The following is a 22100-nucleotide window of genomic DNA, read 5'->3' on the forward strand; positions in this document are numbered from 1 at the left end:
CCGGAAAAAATGGCTAAAAATGGCCGAGAATTTGGAGCCTGGTCAACTTGTAGTGGTAGGTTCTCTCCAAGACATTGGTAAGCGTGGGAAGTATCAACTTGGGAGGGTGCATGAGGTAGTTCCACAAATTAGGAAAGGGAAGCCTGTGGTTCGTAGAGCCAAAGTTGCCGTCTGCAACTATGATGAGAGTACGGGGAAAGTGAAAGTAGACTACGTGTTGAGGGATATTTCGTGCCTCGCCCCCGTAAAGAACACCTAAGTGTTAGGGTTTGAGCCTGGTTTTGTCTGCGGTGGCCGATACTTGTCTGAGCCCGGAACAGTCGGTTATTATCGCAACTATTGTATATAGCGTCATTTAGCGTGTACCTATGGTACCAATTTCATGTATCGTCGTGTTTATTCTTATTGCTGTTCATTCTTTGCATGCCCTTTGTATTTGCGTATTAACTTAAACGTGAGTGATTCAAAAAATTTGTGTATCGTGTGTTTTATTCATTGGCTCACGATTGTCCTTCAATTCTTTTTTAGTTATGCCATGTTAGACTGTCATAACTAGGGGCCGCTATGTTACGGCCAATCTCTGTACAAATCAAACGTCATATAAAACCGTTCAAGTCTACTGAATATTACGTCATGGAAGTTGCTAGAAAATGTGCCAAAATTGCACCATCGTTCATAGACTTGTGTCAAACTTGTTTGGACTTGTTTGGGCCTGTTTAAACAGGAAATATTACATCAGCTTTAAACACCTGTTGGAATGACTTCATAATTGTCTTTCATTTATTGCGTCACAGTTACTTTCTACGTGAATTTGAGATATTGATATCTATTCTGGTCATTCGTAAAATGATTGTTTGAAAGTTGGCCGCACATTTAACTGTTGGCTTAGTGCTTGCTAGCTGGACAAAAGTTCCGTCTTTTATCCAAGTAATCTGTTGTGTAGTGACAGTTTAAGTGGTGTAGGCGTTGCACCCCCTCGTTTTCGGTAGCCTCGGGCTAATTTTACAGGAATACACTGTTTGAAAAGAAGTTCAAGTGTGTGTTTCTTCGGTCATTATATACAGACGAACGGATTCGGGAACTTTATGTTAAAATTTTCCCAAGAAGAGATTATGGTTTACCGCTGTGACCAGATGTAGTTAAGTTGTATGTATATTATTCCCGAAGAGGACATCTTGTGATGTCGAAAAACGTTCGATATTTAAGTGTTGCGTAGTTTTGTGTTTTTTTGTAAATATAATAATCTTTAAATATGTTAAACTTGATAACGTTGCTCGGCTTCGTATGCCTATGGTTCAATAGCATTAAATATTGTAGGCATAATCAACATGCACCGGAGAAGTGATCAATAAGAGAATTTTTGCTCTTTCTGTGTAGTTTCACAGCTCAGTTGGTTAGCGCGTGATTTCTAAAACGAAAAAACTTTAAGATCAAACGGCGCTGGTTCGACTCTCGAGGTGTGCGCTTGAGCAACGAATATTAAGGATTGCTCTCGATTCAGCGGCACCCAATAGATGGAATAATTCTCCGGCAACAACATTTTAACAATCGGAAGCTCCACTCTGTCAATCTAGGTGACCGGGTCTGCACCAGTGATTCAAAGCCTCTACAAGTAGGCTATGCGAAGCTAGGGACAGTGCAATACCGGGACGACTCACTTTACTGATTTTTCTTGTAAAATGGACAGCTGGAGGGTTACTAAGATGATTAAAAAGTGGTAGAACTGCACAACATTTTTTTGTTTTTGCGTAAATTCATTCTTATCAAATTAATTGCTATATTTGGTTAAAATTTTGGGTGCTAAAAAATCTGCAGAACCTTACTGCAGCAGTGTGAGGCTACCTACCGTTACCGCTGTTGCGTGAAGTTAACCGCTGCATTACCATGACTTGAATACCTTTAAATAAACATGATATGATAGGCTATCATATATTTCCTACATTTATTTTGGCAATAGGTTACAATCTTTGCAAACACGTGTACGTGGGCAGGTCATATAAACTGCACCTGAGTATGCAACATAAAATGGTTTTCTAGTAGCGTAGGCCCATATAAATTCAAAATTCATTTAGTTTTTAATTACACCTACACCTGTGGAAGAAAATCTCTCATCATCATTGTATGGGTAGGCTAAGGGATGGCGGCATTACCCGCAAAAAGTTAGGAATAGTATAAGGTTATAAGAGATAATTTTTTTACTTGCGCTAGAATTAAAAAAAAAAATCAAAAAATTTTTGCATTTCTTTTTCACAAAAACGCTTTTCATCTAACCTAAGGTATCCTACTTAATTGCCATATTTTGATTGCAATTTTCATACTCTTTCCAAAGATATATAGCCTAACACGTGGGTTTTTTTACAAGTTATGCACATTTTTCGACCAATTTATTATGGGCGGTGCTGAAACTGATATTCCATCAGGAGTGTCCCCTTCTCACAGGGTGGGCAGTAGCGCGCTACTTTTGTTTTTTTCAAAGTAACGATACCGTAGAGGCACCACATTTCTTTCAGTCGTACGCCCGCTACTTGCTACTTTTCAATTTAAAGTGAAAAATATGACTCGTTTTTGGAGACTTTTTATAGAAACAATGGTTGAAAAAAATCACAGTAGAAATCATTTAACTATTGCGGGAAACATCAAGCCACGTTGATACCGGGCGACAAGAGTGACACCTACACCAGTCCAGACTTCAAAGATAAATTTTTGGGTGTGTTGGTACGATCGCATAAAACGTCGGTAAGAAAAAAAGTCAATTGTGGAGGTCTGGAGGACGTTGTTCGGACAGAAGCAAGGCCTTCTTAGCGCCTTTCTAGGCCTTCCTAACTTCTAGCAAAGCTTATTTACAACGTCGCTTTATTAAATTCAATATTCCATTTCTTTCAGTGCTGCGCTGGAAAGATTTTTCTCCGTTGGAAAAGACGTGCTAAAGCCAAAGCGGACAGGACTCAGCGACTAGCATTTAGAAATGCTCGTGTTTTAGAAAGATGCCTAACAATAAATTTCACTTAAAACGTGTTTTCTATAACGACTCTGAAGTGGTGGTAAAAACGAATGACGTCATTTGTTTTCCAGATCATTTTGACCTCACAAAGTGCTTTCTGTGTCAATGTAAATTAAGACAAAAGTAGCGTGAGAAGTAGTGGTAGTGCGCTACTTTAGCCCGAGTAGTGATAGCGGGTAGCGTGATACGTTTAATGAAGTAACGGATGCCCATCTTTGGTAGCCTACCACATTCCGCTAAAACAAGAACTTTCCTTGAAGAGCGTTATTTGATAGTCAAACAAACGATTGAAATATTTCAAATCACTCAAACGTTGTCTAACTCTATACAATTCATTTAAAATCGGCAGACTCATTAAATAACATCACTACTACACATGTATATACGTATATTTTACTCACTTTGATAAGAAAAAACGTATAACAACGATTCGTTGATTGAATAAATAAAATACATAATCTCAAGAACATTATACGTAGCTATCACTTTAAGTTAACCTTGAAGAAAAAACATTAAAAACGTAACAATACAAACTTACAACCACATATGAATGTGAACGTTTCAAAAAACACTTTTCTGTGTATCATCAACACGGCCCACAACAATGTAAATGTTTGTACCTAGGCCAACGTGTTAGCAAAATCCTTAATTTGAAATGGTGCAGTGTCATGTTGCTTTGTTTTTAATCAATAAATTTGAAAGATTTTTAACATAACTTGAAGTATTGCTTCATCTCGTGCGTCAAAACAATCTAAATAAGTTTTATTTAAATAACATTAATTGTTGCTCGTTATTTCAAAAATACGATGCAGGATGAGAACAAAGTAAATTTTGGCAATTGTAACTCACAAAAGACATCTGATAATACAGAGGTGCTCAAATTCTTTCAGCGATCTGAACCGATTTAGGCCAGGTTTATCAAATGGTGGTGAACTGTCATCAACTAAGCAAATAAAGAAAAATGATAGAAACAAGGTATAAAGTTGAATCAAAAAAGTGGATAACATTAAAATTCAAATGAGACAGGAAAGATGAAATTGGAACTCAAGGCATGTAGGCAACTGTGATTTCAGTTTTCTACAGTGTGTGGCAATCGTGTGTTTCTATCATGGCTGTTCGAAACAAAAATACTTCCAAATATTTCGATTTGATACAAAAATCTTTTTCTTGGTTTTGAAAAAAACAATAATTTTGTTTTGTCTTCACCTTAAAATTCACAAAATGAAAGCAAAGCTCGGGGAAATGTTCCAACACAAACGTAGCTTGGTTTTACGTCGCATTTGTTCAATTACTAACTACTGAAGCTTATGGTATTGGCAAATTTATGTTTTGTCCTTTGTTTCAAAAATTCATTTCAAACAGCTCCGGTTTAACCATTTGACGTTTGTATCCAACTACCGGTAATGACAAGAACAATTTATTAAAATAAATTTAGAACAAAAAGAACGAAACATGTCCAGTATTTAAAAGGAAAGAAAGAGTGATGCCCAATAAAAAGTTATTTCCAAAACCAGCTACAGGCTGATTGTCTACAGTAGTTGTCCCATGTTGCCTGTGATCATTTTTGAAGCCTCTTGCTATAAAATGAAGAAAAAAGGTAAACATAATATATAGCGGTTTGAAAAATTATGAAGATCTGTACGTGTCATGTACTATGCATATATACGTAGTTCTGTACATAGTTTCACATTGCTCCAAAGTGCAAGTGCTGTTGTAATACAAGATGGGCAATGCAAATAATAAAGCATACAATGTTAGGAACTGAAAGTCAAGTAAGCTACTGTTGCATTTTCCTTCGTTTTAAGAAGATATTTCGTAACCCAACGATTTTCTTCGCAATTTTTACAAGCAATATAACTCATTTACACAAGCAATATAACTCACCAATTTTTTTTGAAGTTTTTGCCAATAAAAAGATTTAACAAATGTTACACGTGAAATAGAAACAATAAATTTTTCAGAAGAATAAAATAAAAATGAGGTGAAGAAACAAAAATATCTTGCTACCTTTGGCCAATCATTTCGACACTATTATTTAAAACAGCACTTGAATCGAAAAGAAAACAACAATTTTTTCACAGTGCAAATCACATTATACTTTCATTAGCTTCGCAGCGACTTATAGTGATAGAAGAAGCTCTTTTCTCTCGATATATTGCTTGTCTCAGTTCAGTCTGAGCCAACCTGCGATCCACATTTGTGCATTTGCAAATTAGCAAGAATCGAAAAGTTTCGCGTAAGTCCGGAGAAAATCCGATGTATATTAGTGGATTGAGAGCGCTGTTTAAATAACCGAGCCATAGAACCAAGCGTACCTGAAAAATACAAAGATATAGCTTAGCGTAAATAAACTCTGCAAACTAGAAACTAGTTTACCAATCAATCGATCAAGTTCAATTTATTTTTAAAAGCAGTTGAGGCCTTGGGTTTAAGAACTACCTAACTCACAAAGAATGTCTCACAAAGAATTTTTTGTGCTGTTTTGACCAAACTACACATTGTGCACAAACTCAAAATTAACAGAAGTGACTGAAGTATTCCTTAAGCTCAGCTCTAGCTGTGTGGAGATCGATGCCTGCTTATGACTAACAATAGGGATGATTGAGAGTAATATTACTTATTCTTTCATTACTTATTCGCCAAATACAATTTTTTGAGGTTTGTAAGTATTTTCATTAAAAATAGCTCCGAGTAGTATTTGTATACGTAGCCTACCGAACTTAGACAACTCAACTTTGCAAATAAGCCTATGCATCGAGTTTGAGGTCTGTTTTTACAAATGCAAGTAAAGTAAACATCATTTGTAATGATGAAAATAAAAGTAATGTGATTACAATGATTTCATTTAAAACTAACCAGCCAAATTGGAATGCAATCCTGAGATTCCGGATCGGCGCAAATGAACGGCCGTAAGAAAGTTACTATGAAGAAGGGCAACCAGCAGAAAGTGAAAGCTCCGACAATGATTCCGAGAGTTCTTGTGGCTTTGACGTTCCGCATCCGGTCACGAGAGGTCGCCATTGACATACGTCGTTTGATTTGATTGAAAACGGACGACCTTTAACAATTTGTATGTGTTTGTTAAAAGCTTACAGTGATCACAAAATACACGAATAAGAACATTCTCGTCAAGTATTGGGCTATTAACAATGAATAGCAGAAACTACTATGCTGTGTGTTTGGTAAAGCAATGGAAAAGGTGAGAACAAAAAGTAGCCTCCATAAGTCACATTTGAATAAAATAAATTCGGAGCACGTCAAGAGCATCCGTATAGGTTACCACCAACACTGAACACATTGCTCAAATATGTGTACGTAAAACTGGTACCTACGCCTTCAAAGGCACCTTTTCTAGTGTAGGCCTAGATGTCTTGCTAGGGTATTGGTTAGTGGTATAATTGGTTACAGAGGTCCAAATTGTTTTTTTTTTTAATATGACTAAGGTACTTTTCATTTTCAACTCTTCTTATTAGTTACGTTCGATGAATTTTGTCAAATGCAAAGTGTGCTGCTTAAAGGAAATATCAGTGTATTGGACCACACAAACTAAAAGTAGTTTTAAAATTGATACTACTGCAAAGCATTGTTCGCAAAATTATAGGCTACGTTTTCGAAATGTGAGGGTCGTGATGGTTTAGAACTAGATCCCGTCAACAAGTATTTGCCTACCCCTTCTTTAAATAATACTTTCAGAAGGAGGGTTTTGTCGATGAATAACCACTTTTTCCTGTTAATGTACAATTACTAACTAACTTATACAAGAAGTTGCATGAATCAATTACAGTGATTCTTAGCATTAAATTTTGCAAAAATTGTGGAACCAAATATCCATGAAAAGCCAAAAAACTTTTTCTGGTTATTCTGCTCACCTTCGTCCAATGGTATTACTGTCACTACTAGCTTGTCCGTTTCTTTGTTGTAAAATTTCTTTAGTTTTATTGTTTGAACGCTTTAAAAGTGGAAATTCTTTCAAAGGGGTTGCAGTGAAATGTTTTTGACGAAGAGTTGGCCTACAACAGCAAAGCTTGGTCGAGAACAAATGCGAGAATGTGGACCGATTGCTTTGCTCACCTTTATGCCTTGCAATAAGACCAGAGTTTGGTGCTTTGCTTACTATTGATGAGTTTCTTGTATAAGTTACTTTTCTACGTGACGATTGAATTTCGTTCTCAAAATCAGCTTTCAGCGGATGGTCTGCATGGTTAATATTTAAAACGGCATTTTCTAATATAGTTGGATATCTCCATTCATTTTTATTGACTCCATTGAAAGAAAGTCTCTGCCGTCGTGCGTTCGTGAATTCTTCCGCTTGTCTCATGCTGTTTTCTGACCAAGTTCTTGTTCTCAAAATTGAAACCGGTTTTATTGAACATAATTTCTCCCCACTGGCAGGTGGTGCTAAAGAGTCTGTAGCAAGTAATTCTGTTTGCATAAACGTTCGATTCCGATGAGATAAAAGTTGCAATTCAAATTGTCTATGATTTCCGTTTAAATCTTCGGTAATGTTGTCAAGGTCTTTCTCATTTTTTTCCATACAGTTCATAATAGCACATCTTGCATCTTTTTCGTACTGTTCACATTTTCCATTTGGAAGAAACTCGCATTCGGATGACCGAGTGTCTTCTTCAAAATGTGTGACGTTATTTTTCACTTCTTCAGAAGAATTATTTACAATTATTTTAATTCCGTTATTTTTAAGGTGTTCATCAGGTAAAAGACGCTCATTGAAGTCTCCAATGTCATCATCTTTATGTTTATTCAGCATATGGTTGGAGCTATTGATCGAATTCTTGAGGCCGTTGTCGATATGTTTTGCTCGCTTTAAAGAAGTTTGTGCACTTGCTAAAGAGAACTCGGACACAGGACGTTCCGGGGTTCCAGGAGGGGAAATACTCCAATCCTGAAATAAAAAAAAAGAAGTTATGCATAGGTTACAGCAGAAAAAAATAAAAAGCGGACAATAGACTGATTATTTGGATGATCATATTACCACGTTTACATCTCTATGTGTTTTATTTGCTTTTTCAATGATTATTTCACAAAGTAATGGACACATAATCAGCAAAATATGTATTTTCAGTCAAATGTGCGCGTGATCGACTAATTGATAGGTATTTAATGTTTAATACAGCAAAACGAAACAAGGGTATTTAGAAAAAAACTCATTTCCATGTTATTTTTGAGTAGCCTAATGCAAAATGATTGACAATAAATATTGTTGCATCTTTTGCCTGGCTTAATATAAGGCTTACTATATGGGGCTGTAAGGCCAAAACGTTGTGCCACTGTCTGCAGTTAATCTTCGTTTTAATACAGATCGTCATAGGGATTTAGATCATAAAGATGCGAGACTACATCTGTTTTTGGCTTATCCGCAACACCAGAAGAATTACGTTATTTTATTGATTAACAATGTATTTTGTCCTTTTATGGGGTTATACAAAAGTAGGAAGTTGGATTTTAAGAAATTTTAGTTTTTGTTGAAAGTAAGCTTGTAGCGAGGTGTAAAAAATCGTCAAATTGATCATTGAATACTGAAAAGTTTGGGTGTTCATCAGGACAATTATCGTTTCTAGCACTAGTTGCTACGTTCATCTGATGAAATTTAATTTGTATGTTATTCTCTCTGAGGATGCGCATTGTCATGGTGCGCAAAACGTCAGTGAAGCAATAAACCATCTTGTTTGTTGTTAATTTTACTTTCAATTTCATCAGATGAACGTTGCAACTAGTGCTAGAAACGAAAATTGATCATTTGTATATCTTTCTGATGTTGCTGGAAAAGCGGAGCTGCTGGTCCCGTAATGTAATGTCCCTTCTGTAAACTTTTAGGCATTAACGTAACTACGACAAACGAAGTACTAGGGCTCATCACCAACCTGTGATTCAACAAAACTAGGTCTTCTTTTCTTGTGCCTTGCCTTGAATCTCGAAGCTTCCAAATAAATTTTCCAATACATGCACAACATAACCGTCAGAGGGAGATAGAACGCACCAACAGTTGAATATATGGTGAACCACACTTCCTGGCTGATCAAGCAAACTTTTTCTACAAAGTCACATCAACTGATTATAATTTGCCTTACGTTAAGAGCCAAAACAAAAACAAAAATAATATAAAAAAGGAGTCCTTAAGCCTGCTTTGCTTTCAGGAACATCCAGAAACGCTTCTTTGTTATTTAGGCTTTTTGTTGCTCAGTGTTATCAAAATTGATATGTTTAAATGTAATAGTTTTGTTGTTTACTTTAATGATGAATATTAAGTTACCGGTATTTTTGGGCAATCCAGCCGCAACTGTCTTGCGTTACGAGCTGTAGAGTGTAGATACCCCACCGCACACCTGACCTCGAACTAATGTTACGTACGTAACATGTGCGTACGTAACAGTAATTGTTACGTAACAGATCATTTGAAACTAAATTAAACAAAACATTCACTTCCACTAGTTTTTCATACAACCACTTAAAAAAAACCGATTTTTATTAGAAATTGTAATGTTGGCTTTCAACGAATATATAGTGTCTATGCATAAGCCAACATTAGCCACGCCAACAGACAGGGAGTTATCTACCATGAAAGCCCCCACTTGGCATCTAAAATTTAAAAATCGACTCTTCCCATTTTGATTTGTTATTTTTTTCCTTTTGTTGGTTTTGTTCCCGTTCACTATTTGTAACTTTATCATTGCTGTTGTTTTCCGACAAAGAAAAATAAATTGAATTGAATTTGATTTTGCTTTGAACATACACTATCTAATATCAATATCAAACGTCTGATCAATGCTCCAACGCCGGCTACATTTTTCCCTGGCACAAACTTCAAGTTACACCAGTGAAAATTAATTCATGTTTTATATTTTTTAATGTGCCTTTATGTCTTAAATACTTGTAAAATCTGCTTTGATCTTTGTATGGCTGATGTGTGGGATAAGTTTGCTTACCTTGCATCTTTTGGCCGTAAATGCTGAACTCACGAATGTGAGGTGGATTGCCGCCAATGGTCCGATTTATGCTCATCCTGTGGAAAATCAAGTATTTTTATTTTGTACAAGTATTGCTTTTAAAAGCAGAAACTTGATCCTCTGCCTTTTCCTAGCTTCGCACTGTATTTGTGATCATCAAAAATCTACAACTTAAAAGCCAGTGCATGGCCAGTATTATGTCCAAGCTAATCTATCATTCAATCATTTCAAAACCAGTATGTCTAGCCAGCAAAAGTTACCAGATGTTGAAACGATGTAAAAACGGCAGTTTTGCTGCTTGGGATTGAGCAGTCAACATTTATCTCTGGGGTGAATTATTAGGCCGAAATCGTTGTGGGAATTTTCAGATAGCAAAAATGTGAGATATTTAAACAACTCATTATGGCGCATTAAAATCTTTTAGCCAATTTCTTTACTGCGATAGGCTATGCAATGCATTTCAATCAATTTTATTTATCCGCTGTAAATCGGTAATAGGAACATGTTTGATGTTTTGAGCTTGATCAAAGCGCAACGTGAAATAGGAACAGGCAACATTTCTTGAAGAGCAAACAAAAGAAGGATCAAAATAAAAGGGAAAGGCACCTTTTACTTTCTTTGACATTCTTTTAAATAATGAATAATGATAATTGATAACTTAAGGCTAACATAAAAAATGTTTTCATCCTTGCTTTTGAAAGTTGTCAAATTCCATTGATTACTTCGCAGCTGAGAAAACATGAAAATTTTGATGCATAAATAGAGCTTCACATAGTTTTACTCAAAATGCCATATGAAACCCTCTTGATTTTTGAATGACTTTTGAGAAGAGGAAATGAGTTCGCATATTTTGCATTTTTGTGTCTAAAGATGCGCATCGGTGTGAATCGAGACTGAGCCATTGTTGCAATAAGTATTAGTGATCATTAGGCCAAGTAAAGTCAATTTTTTTGTGGTAAATTATTGCGGTGGGGTTTTCAGTAAGAGTTCTGGACACAAAGAGTAAGTTTCAAAATCTTAATTTAATAAGTCAATAAAAAGTTAATTTTTAATCATTTAGTCAAGTTTTCAATTTTTGGTCAATAAAGTCAATTTTATGTCCAGTCCAAATCTTTTCTTTCAAATGCTGAGAAAACTGACACTAACAACTTTTTGTTCATCAATCTCAACCTGTGCTTCATTTAGCTTCTTAACATTTAAAACACTGCAAAACAATGATGACAAATCTGGAGTAATGAACATTGAAAAACCAGAAGTTGATCAATTCCCGGTTCGACACCGCGCAAGGCATGTGGCTGTGTCTTGCAAGCGTGTTTGGCAAGACACTGCGCAATGGCGCCCCTTCGACAATAACTCGTGATTTCTCTCATGATTATCAACCTAAGCTGCTTTAAGGTGAAGTGCCTACAGCCCTTCCTAAAGGGCCAGGGGCGCCGGAACGGTTTTTGAATGGGGGGGCAGAATTATGAAAAAAGGGCACTTTTGTTGCCATTTTTTTTTAAGATTCAAGATAAGATATAGCAATCATCCATCAGCTCATCATCGAGTAATGATACAAGTAACAATCCGCCCCCCTACCCCCCCGCTTCCGGCGCCCCTGTATAAGGCTATGACATGCTGAGCCAAACATTAGCTTACGTCACGTTTCAACTCTTGTTCTTGGTGAACGTGATGTTCATTGTGGAGGTAGTTGCCTACTTAAAGTGCGTGTATAGCTTTCAATCGTGCCTAATATATTATGTTCACAATTTTAATGTTTTTCGTTGAGTTACATTTTTTTTTGTTCAAACAGCCTTATTTTAAAATAAATGCAAGAAACATCGGTTCATTTAACCAAATTTTCGTTTGGTTAATAAAGTCATTTTTGTAGAATTTTAAAGTCAATTTTTTTTAAACCTTTGGTCAATAACAACTTGCCCTGGTGATCATATATCAATTTGATCATCAAACAATTTGCTATGGCCTAATGTCTGCAGACGTTGAATCAATGTAAAAAGAGATTCATAGCTGGTTGCTTCAAGAAACGCAAATTGAATTAACTGAACACCAAGAATTCCAATGATATTTTCTAATTGTGGTCATGCTTAAAAAGAAGCAATATACGTGCTTTAGTGTAGTCAGATAGTAGCCACTTCAGTATTAGTTGCCACTCAAGTGTGGTATTGCACTGAAAGTATTGAGCAAAATTATTCCTAGCAGAGCATACATGTTGATTTAGTTGATCGGCGTTCAAAGCAAATCGAACACAACAAGTATTTTAAAACGTTTAAGTACAACCAGGGGCGACAAGCGGATAATTTGGGCCCAGTTCCAATAAAAGACTCTGGTCACTCCAAACAAGACATTAATCCGAAAACAATAAGACTTCAAAAACATGCAGTGTTTTCTTCATGCCAGGGCTTCCTTTAATAATTCGTGAACCCTAAAAAGACCCTAACTGGGTGCAAAGATTCCCAGTTCCTTTTTAACGCTACTGAGTATGAAGCCTCAACAAACGATGCTGGTGATGGAGAGAATTAATATCAGGATAACTTGAGTTAGTTTATATCATTCTTTAATAGGAAACACTTTCAATATGGTATTTGATTTAATTTTTTACCGATTTATTAAGAACATAATGTCCATGTAAGTTATAATTTTAACAGTAAAGTAAATGATCAACTTGACTCACTTCACAACTTTTATTTCGTTGTCGTTGTAAATAATTCCCTCTTGTAAGACTTTTGTGCCTGGCTTCACTAAAAAATCCTTTGTAATCCGTACATCAGAATTGTCTTCGCACACTCCAGCCTATTATATTTCAGAACAATTAGCAAACAAATTGACGCTCATGACTATGCACATTGTACACTACACAACAATACTAACCTACTACTAAAGGCTTTTATTAACATTTTCAATAGAAGGAAATCAAAGTAGCTTTTATTTCAACAACAAAAGCATAGAAAACAAAATTTTAGTTTAAAAAATGTGCTTGTCTTTAATCAAATAACGATGTTTATCAAACTTACCTCCACATTAAATTGCAGGACGTCGTGAATATTATCTCCAGCGTTTTCAAATCCAATTTTCAACATTTTGTAATTTTTGCCTAAATCCAATGTAAAATGCCAGTCTGTGGATTGCCTGCATGAAAAATCAAAGTTATAAATAATCATATTTCGGCATAAATTTTGTTTGTTTCTCGTAACCAGACTTACGCTTGGTGATTGAAGATTTAGATTAAGCGATTAAATACAAACTCAACAAATTTTTGATTTTCGTTTATAACTATAATATGAAAAGGTAGCTGCTGGTCAATTGATCTTCGCTCTATCACGACAAACTGGGGTACTTTGCTAGAATGCCATAAGATCCGATAATACAGTAAATTCTAAACTCTTTAGGTCACGGTAGCCACTTAAATACAAAGTAAACAATTTTTGATTTTCGTTTATAAATATAATATAAAAAGGTAAAGTTACATTGAAGCTTCGCTTGGGTCCCAGAAAGTTGTTGAGTTTCTATCAATTGCTGCTAAGGCATTGTGTCTGTTTGGGTTATTAGGCCCAACCAGTGCATCTTTTCCTTCTTTTGAGAGAATGTCTTGCAGTTGAAGCCAGTGTGGAGCTGCATTGAAAAATACGTTTCAACACTGCTTTAAATTAATTTAAAATTTGTGACATAATTTTATGCTCAAAATCAAGTCTCATTAGTAATTCATTTAATTACATTACCTTATTGCTTAGCTGCTATCTTAGCAGTTGCTTTATCATTTCTACAATTGTTGCAGCAATAATTCGACTAAAAATAAGAATGCCAATTTTAAAACGGCATTTTGAATAATTTTTGCAAAGGCAATTTCGACGAATTATTCCTTTGCCCACATTAGCCTGTGCTAGATTAAAATCCCGTTTCACAAAGACGAAAGTAATTTTTGTTAAACTGTTGTTCGATGACGCATTGCTCGATGAACTGTTGGGTCTTGCCAAAAATTTGACAAGCATTGTTTTTTTCAAAGGGAGAAAAGCTCTTCTGAAGCGTTTAGGTTATGCCGTCACAAGATATTGTGGCAACCTATCACTAATCGCGTTTGTCAACCAAACACGACTACAGATGTCGGTATTTCTAAAAGGCTAAAAAGCATTTTCCAAAAGCTTCTTTGGTTATTTTCATTTCTGAGCAATTGTATTCGACGGTAGTATAATATAAGTGTGACTAGGTCTATTTTTCAAACAACTTCTTAGGGTCAAAATGCTTGTATGGAAGCATACAATGTAACAGACAATGTAAGCCGAATGATTGTTATAAAGCATCTCTGCATCGTAACATTTCAAATATTCGAGCAATGGGCGACCTTAAGAAAACCTGTTTATAATCTTAACAGTGTTACATTTTTGAACAATTTAGCAAACCTGGAACAGATGTTGCGGTAAAATATAATAATGACTAATGGCTGCAGTATTTATATTTAAGGTCAGGATGGTCAAAAATAATTCCTTCATGAAACGATAATCAAATTTTGATTTTTTTCTGTCTGTTTTTGCTTAGATTGTATATTTTATTTGTTCCCTGTAACTGAAAGGTTTGGGTGAAAAGCGTAAGCGATTAGTCGCTATTTGATCATTTTTGCTCAAATTGTTTGTTTTTTTACATAAAATAAAAACAATCAAAAGATTCAGTTTTAACGCTTATTTTTGTTGATTTGCCTTTCACTTTCTTTCTGGTTATGGCTCTCTCTGGTTATGGCTCTTTCTGGTTATGGCTCTGTTCAATACAACAGTGGTAAAATAGACCAGTACAATGACCTACTGTAAATATTAGGTCTTGCGGCACAAAACGAAGCTGTGACTAATACAAACCTAACCTACATTTTATAAAAAATACTTCAAAAACTTTTTGGAAGTGAGCAGCCTATTAATGGTTAGGGACAACTACCAGTAATAAGATTTAGTATTTAATATGTACCCCATGCAAACACACGTAACACGTAATACAGCTGATAAGCCAAAATAGAAAATCATTGTTTAAACAGACATGAAACTGAAAAGACTGAATCAGTTACCGAGTTGGCTGCCATGCTGAAATCATGGCCATTGAAAAGACAGTTTTGGCCAATGAGAGGCTCGGGGTCCCCAAAACAAGGCAGCTCCAGATAAATATGCAGTGCTTTTTGTGTCCAGGGTCTTGGGAAGATTTCGTACCCCTAAAATGACCCCCGCCTAAAAGTAGGACCGGCGCAAGGCTATTTTGCACCATAGACAAACTTTAATTTCGACAACCTATTGGTCAACAGTTTAGTATAACCAGTAAGCAATGAAAAGTGTGCATTTTTTAGATTTCAGTAACTCAAATTGATGTTGATTAAATTGCTTTGCGGAAGTGAATATCCGTTCAAAATTAAATGCTAGTCCAAATTTACACAATGGTTTTATTACAAAATTTACATTTATTTTGTCATCAATTCCGCCATGTCGAACGTGGAAGCATACTATGATTCTAATTTGACTCGGTGGATCAGCTTGTCACCTCAACCGCTCTTGACACTGGCAATTGCAATATGATTGCACATGATCTCGAGAGTTTTAAACCATCTGTGAAGCGTTCTCCAATTGTATATTCATAGTATGGGCTTACAGCTTGTGCGACAATACTCGAAGCACAAAAGCATCTTTGTTTAAAGAAAAACAATTTTAAAAAAGTTACAAGACTAATTTAAATGCAACTTCTGCGCCCTTTGGGCCGCTGCGCCATGGGCGACTGCCTAATTCACATAAAGGACGCGCCAGCCTTACCCTGAAGTACCCCCAAACCCTCTGTCAATGCTATTGGTTTGTACTGAACGTTTACATCAGTGAAAAGGAAGCGATAATGCTAATCTTTATGCCTCCTCCTTGTCATGCCAGTTATGTTTTGCCTCGACTTAGGCTAGTCATGTAGTTACGCTGAGTGTCTAGCCGCGTCACAATATTTACAGAGACTAAGACTTTGAGTGATTTGACTTCAGAGTAATAACATACCGTCTTTTACATTTTCTGTGAATCCAAAAAGAGCAGGAATGATGATAAGACAGGGAATAAGCCAGGCGATTGTGATAAGTATAGCCATCAGTTGGCCGTTTCGACGTTTTGGATACGTCATGGGTTTGGTGATCATTAAATACCTGGATAGAAAGAGATAAAATAATTTTCATCTATTCAGTTGAATACACGAAGCAGGCTACTCCAGTTACATTTTTACTTCATGTATTTCTGTGAAACGTTTGGTCCACAAAATGATAAACTATCAAAAACATTATACTCGAAGCAGCAAAATAAAGCTTCTGAAAAAAAGTTTCATAAAATTCATTTTAAACCCAACAAGTTCAGCTGATCAGTCAAAAGGGTGTTTCCAATCGGGAATTGGAAACACCCTTTGAATTGGAATATGGGAATTGAATTGGAATACCACGATATTTCTCGTGGAGATAAATTTTGCACATCAAGAGGTAAACTGATAGGGGACCCACTGCATATACACTCATTCCCACGTGAGACCAAGATATACCCAAACAGCAAATCAATCATTTTTTACATTGATTAAACGTCTGCTGACATTGAATCAATGTAAAAAAAAAAAAACACGGTTGATTTGCTATCTAGGTATTTAGGGTAGTGAGTTTAGCATACTCTATGAAGGTCAGCCAAGGGTGAACGAGGTAATCAAGTTTAATATGAGAGCTGCTAGATGAGGCTTTTGTGTTTTAACTGGGAAACAGAATGTCATAACCAATGTAACTTTCACATGGCTTGCCTTGTTTATAAACAAATGATTCAATACTACATTTATAAGAAAGCTTCGTTTAAAGTATTCGCTCTTGGAATACAAAAAAAAATACTGCAACTTGCAGCAGTAAGTTACATTAAGTTAACGCAATTATTTCATGTAGACAAAATCATGTTTTTGTATAGAGGCGACATCTATAGTACATTAGGTACAAAGCAACGTATCTGTAAAAAAAATATATAAACAGTAAAGGTAGCGTTATGCACATTGTAGCGATCCATTATTGTGTCAAATAAGTTTTCCTTCCTAACAAGTGAACCATTTTAACCCACAAGTCATTTTCCAAAGATTTTGTGTGGGTTCAAATTGTTAGGAAGGAAAACTTATTTGACACAATAATGGATCGCTACAATATGATGGGCTAACCCAAGCATACGCACAATATGGTACAAACATATGATAAATCGTTGACATACGATTGAACATTTACTAATGTGGCTTACAGTGCAAAAAAAAAAATGAAAAAAGATAACCAGTAGTACAAAGCACCTACATCAGGCCCGGATTTAAGGGGGAGGGGGGGGCAGAAGGTGTAGGTTCCCCCTCCCAACTTTTGAAGGGCCCCCTACGTGGACAAAATGTGATTTTGTGTTTTTTTTTTCTTTCAGCCTTTGAAGTTTCTGCAAAATGCTGTGCAGTGCAGTGCTGGATTAATGCTACTGTAGACGTACAGGTGGTTTTTGCACGGGGGCCTTCCGATCTAAAAGTTCCCCGGACCCCCATCAGCTAAATCTGGCCCTGCCCTGCATACTTCTTAAAAATGCTTTAAATCGAAAGTATTAGGCTATGAATACAGCAACGAAATTTAAATTATTAAAACAAATTTAGATCATAAAAAAAATTTAACATTTTATAGTGATCTACAAAGAAAGACGGAGACCTACAACAATACAGCGGTAACAGAAGGCTACGTACCTGTCAATGCTAATCATGCAAAGGTTCATTATGCTTGCGGTGCAACAAATGACGTCAAAGCTGACATGTACGTCACACATCATCGAGCCGAAGACCCAATCTCGTCCGGTGTCGTACACGATCATAAGTGGTAGGACAATGAAACCCACAAGAAAGTCTGACAACGCCAAAGAGACGATCAAATAATTGGCCGGCTGCCGAAGTTTCTTCACCACTGTGACTGACACGATGATTAGACCATTGCCGACGACTATCAACAAAGACAGTAATGAAGTCATAATGGCAACTGCTACTGGGCCTGCAACAGATTCTCCTTCTGTCGTTCCATCTTTACCATAAGAAGACGTCGCGTTATTAGAATCTTTGACGAAGCAAAAGGAGCCCATTTCAGGTGGCAGTGTATTGATGGACATTATTTTCTACAGTTTCTTAAAAGTTTAATTTCATTTCAAAGTGAACTAACCGTAGTCGTGAAATACATTGTAAAGCATCTTTACCTGTAAGCACACAAAGTAGTTTGACATGCAGGCTGCTGTAAATTTGAAAGATCAACCAACTTACATTTCTACCATAGTTTAACAACTTACACAAATGCAAAAGCTGTTAAATATCTGTTAGTAGCCTAAAAATGAAATTAGAAAATGTTTCCATAAAAATATGTTATTATTTTATCTTTCTTCAACACAGCTGGCAAGATGTTTTTTTTATGTTGACCCCCTTCTTCCAATGTTGGGGGAGCAATTTTAAATAGAATGTGTAGCAACATGTGTTGGTTTGAAACTTCTAATAAAATAATCAAACGGAAGCTTTGGTTCATCATGCGATCAATTTGTTTGGCATGTGGCAAGCGTTCCCACACTGGGCAGGCATATTAACCAAATGGCACAAGACGAAAGCAGTCAATCTCATTGGGTAGGCACATAAAAAGTTTTGTAAGACAAAAAAATCATTGGACCAATCAAACGTTACAAGAGCAGCGTTGCAGTGTTAACAGAGAAAACAATTCTGATATAAAGTAATTTAAGCCATAAGCATTTAACATTTTAAAATATTGTTTTTACAACAGAATCATAGATTTGTGAAAGATTCTTTCTGTATAATTTTATTTGCAAAAACTAGTTGTTGTTTTTTGTGTTTTGAGCCTCTAACTAAACGCTGAAGTTAAAAAATTTCTTGTATAAAAGGATAAAAACGGAAGTTTTTTACAAAATTGTGCGGCAGGCTTTTTCTTGCTGTTAATTAGTGCACATTTAATCTTGTTTCGGTTTAATTAGTGAGCAACTTCTGCAAAATCTATTTAAAATTCCATTAGCCTGCACAGACTGCAAGAGCGTCAAGTTTAAAGCAGTGTTGAGCTTAACGAAGTGAACCAAATCCTCTTTCTAAATTTGTAAATTTTAAGAGCAAAGGACCGACCGACAGCCCTGTCGCGCATGTCGCCATACTGCTTTGTCTTCTACTGCACAAAACAGTGGTTTTTAACCTTATCCTTGTTTGTACCATTGTAAAATCACCCACTAGTTCTTGCACTCCTTTCTAATATGATTCAAAAGTCATAAATAATCAGCTACAATCTAGATTCTAGAATATCAGTTGAAATGAGTAGAAGAGCGACAACTTCCGATATAATTTTATAACTGGCGTGCAAGTAGTTCGCACTTCTTAGTAAGGTGGTTAAGAACCTGTTTAAGAAAACGTGTAATACCCATTAAACATGTACGGTTAACAACCTCTGGTATGGAAGAATCTATTTATGAAACGTCAAAGAGCTAGAATTGGATCATTGCACGATTGTTTGAAGATCATTGACCATTGAAACAACATTGACAAAAGAAGCATTGTGAAAGACTATTCGTATGAACTATTGTTTGCAACAGTAGCCTACTTTGTTGCTTTTATTCTAAATGCTGACATTTTATGCAACAACTTTTTATTTTGACTTGGTTTTACAAAGTTAAGTCACCGCCATAAATTTTCTGCTTCCATATTGTGCGTCCTTTTCTTGCAATTCCATCGCTTGTGTGTCTTTAACCACACAGTTCATCTATCTTCTTTTCATTGTGTTTTGTTTTTGTTCTTTGTTCAAACTCTGTAGCTAACTGCTCTAGGCTGCTGCTGAGCTGAGTCGGAGTCTGCCTCGCTTTCTGACCTAGTCTTGTTCTGAAACGATCCCTGTTCCATATCTAGAAAGCTAAAACCTCAATTGCTAAGGTAACAGGGATCAGTAGTCAGTAGATGTAACAGAAAATATATTTCGCACTTGCTAGTGCATCGTCAGTTCTGATAAAGGGCAGTTAAAACCTACAAGTAATGTTTTAAATAATTGTTATTTAAAATGTTTTAAATAATTGTTATTTTATAACTGGCGTGCAAGCAGTTGGTATGAACAAGCTTCGCGCTTCTTAGTAAGGTGGTTAAGAACTTGTGGAATCACTATCCTTATACGATAATCTTTGCTTGAAGCAATCGATCTTGAAAATAGCTACTGCAGCTACAGTAGCATCATGGAGAGGGGGCGATTGTGGCTATCCCCTTCCCCACTTAAAACAGAAAAGTAACTTTATTTAAAGTAAATTTGCAAGGCCTGGTTAAAGAAGACCTACACTTTTGTTAAAATCGCATCCTCCTTAAGGCTACTTAGTACTTGTTAGGTGCGCCCCTGACTCAACACTCAACAGTATCTCATCTTTAAGTTAACCAGTAGGAAGCAACAGCATTAATATAATTCAAATAATCATTTTTTTTTATATCAAGATGTAATTTTCAAGCTCTTGTGGTCTACAGTACAGCAACCTGCCAACACCACACAAAAAGCGTATGCGAGTACGTTTAAATCGGAACAGAGGTTAAAACAATTTACAAGTCATGGAAACTTCCAAATCCCAACATAGCAAAACACTTTTGTAAAATCTAAAAACTTAGTGTAAAGAAGATTAAATTCAAATTTCTAATGTTCATTTATAAAGATGCTTATCATAACAACTTTAACAACCCTCTATCTTAACTTTTGAAACTATTTTAATCTGTTCTACATAGCTCAACTAAACGATTCAAAATAATTGCTGTCATGAGTGATCTAATATTGTCTATTCCTGTGCAGTTGGTCTATGCCTTTGCATGTGAGCTTCCAACCTTCCGATTCAGGAAGGCATAAGTAACCTATTCCAGCTCATAAATGTCATTAAGGCAATTAACTTGTCAAGTACTACTTCAATTTCTGTTTTTCTTCAAGTTGATGTGCAACTAGCTTGGCTCCTATAAGGGCGCGTTTTGAGAAAAGTTGACTTTCTACTCAGTTTAATATTACGTTTTCGGTTTCTTTGTATCTTTTGTTTCACATGTTATGGTTTGACAAATATTTCCTGAGAGAAATCTTTCTCATTTTCAGTCACACCAATTATAGAATTATAGATATTAGCATCAAAGGCCACTGACTGCGGGGAGAGAAAATTTTTTATGACTTTTACATGCTTAGCAAATACTTCACTTACTGAAATCCATGTGATACCAGATATACTGTACCCACCCAGGAAAATTTATGCCAGAATGCTTTTATTGTGCAAAACTAAACTTCATTTAAGGCTAAAAGTCAAACTTACTTTATAAAATCTGTTTGAGGTCTTCATCTTAGATAGTCGCTTGAAACTTTGATAAAACAATGTTTTTCTATTTGCTTTTCTTATCTGCTACACAGATTATTCTGCGTAAACTTTCCTTAATAGAAACCATCCTTCCTTGTACCAGTATTACTGATCCTAGTATGTTGGATTGTCGTCCAAAACTCCTCTTTTTTCCCGTACCCAAGCACTCAAGCGAGTAGGGCGTAATGGCGCTTTTGAATGTTGGTCATTAGCCATTCAATTACGTAAATATTACGTTAGATTAATGCAACCATTAACTTACAAATTGATATTGCACATAGTATGCACCCAGGAAGCAAATCGGTTATGATTTATATCGATTTAACGTTTGTAGCCATTAAATCAATGTAAAACATGACTGACTTTCTGGCTGGCCAATGACCATGGCTGGTGTGAGAGTGCTTGAATACTTCACAAAGCTCTTGTCGTAGTTGAATTGTAAGTCATAGCTCCAGCCACAATATTGAAACAAAGGATGTTTACGCAAAATATTCCACATCTTTCATGGCTTTGTTTATCTATTTGCGTATATTCGACGGTTTTCAACATCAAACAGATGCAACCAGCAAAAACGAGAGTTTAAAGATCTGAAGTATAAACTCATATGAGTATCACATTTCAAACACTCTTACTACGTATTAGCATCGAAATGAGAACAACCTCACTTTGCTGAAGGCTTAAAGTAAGAATACAAAAGAAATCGGATCTGCATTCAAAAGCATTTAAAAACAATATTGAATTCTTTCATTGTCAAGAATTAAAAAAAAATGAAATGTA

At 35.8% G+C, this 22100-nt stretch overlaps 1 protein-coding gene across 2 annotated transcripts; it reads right to left on the minus strand.

The window, feature by feature from the left end:
* Window positions 1-3372: 3372 nt before the first annotated feature.
* LOC145778481 (octopamine receptor Oamb-like) lies at window positions 3373-18172 on the minus strand. Of its 2 annotated transcripts, none has more exons than XM_082589966.1 (10): window positions 17683-18172; window positions 15963-16105; window positions 13428-13572; window positions 12975-13089; window positions 12635-12753; window positions 9943-10019; window positions 8881-9050; window positions 6871-7901; window positions 5858-6059; window positions 3373-5316 (listed from the first exon to the last, which is right to left on the minus strand). In XM_082589966.1, exons 1-10 carry the CDS (start codon window positions 18093-18095, stop codon window positions 5089-5091), a joined length of 2643 nt encoding a protein of 880 aa, XP_082446092.1. In that variant the 5' UTR covers window positions 18096-18172; the 3' UTR covers window positions 3373-5088. The 2 variants fall into 2 exon arrangements, 1 of the variants encoding a protein (XP_082446092.1); XR_014290440.1 differs by having other exon boundaries at window positions 5186-5316; window positions 7073-7901.
* Window positions 18173-22100: the final 3928 nt, after the last annotated feature.

The sequence above is a fragment of the Aplidium turbinatum genome, chromosome 10 (genome assembly GCF_918807975.1).
Source record: "Aplidium turbinatum chromosome 10, kaAplTurb1.1, whole genome shotgun sequence".
In the NCBI taxonomy this organism is placed as follows: domain Eukaryota; kingdom Metazoa; phylum Chordata; class Ascidiacea; order Aplousobranchia; family Polyclinidae; genus Aplidium; species Aplidium turbinatum.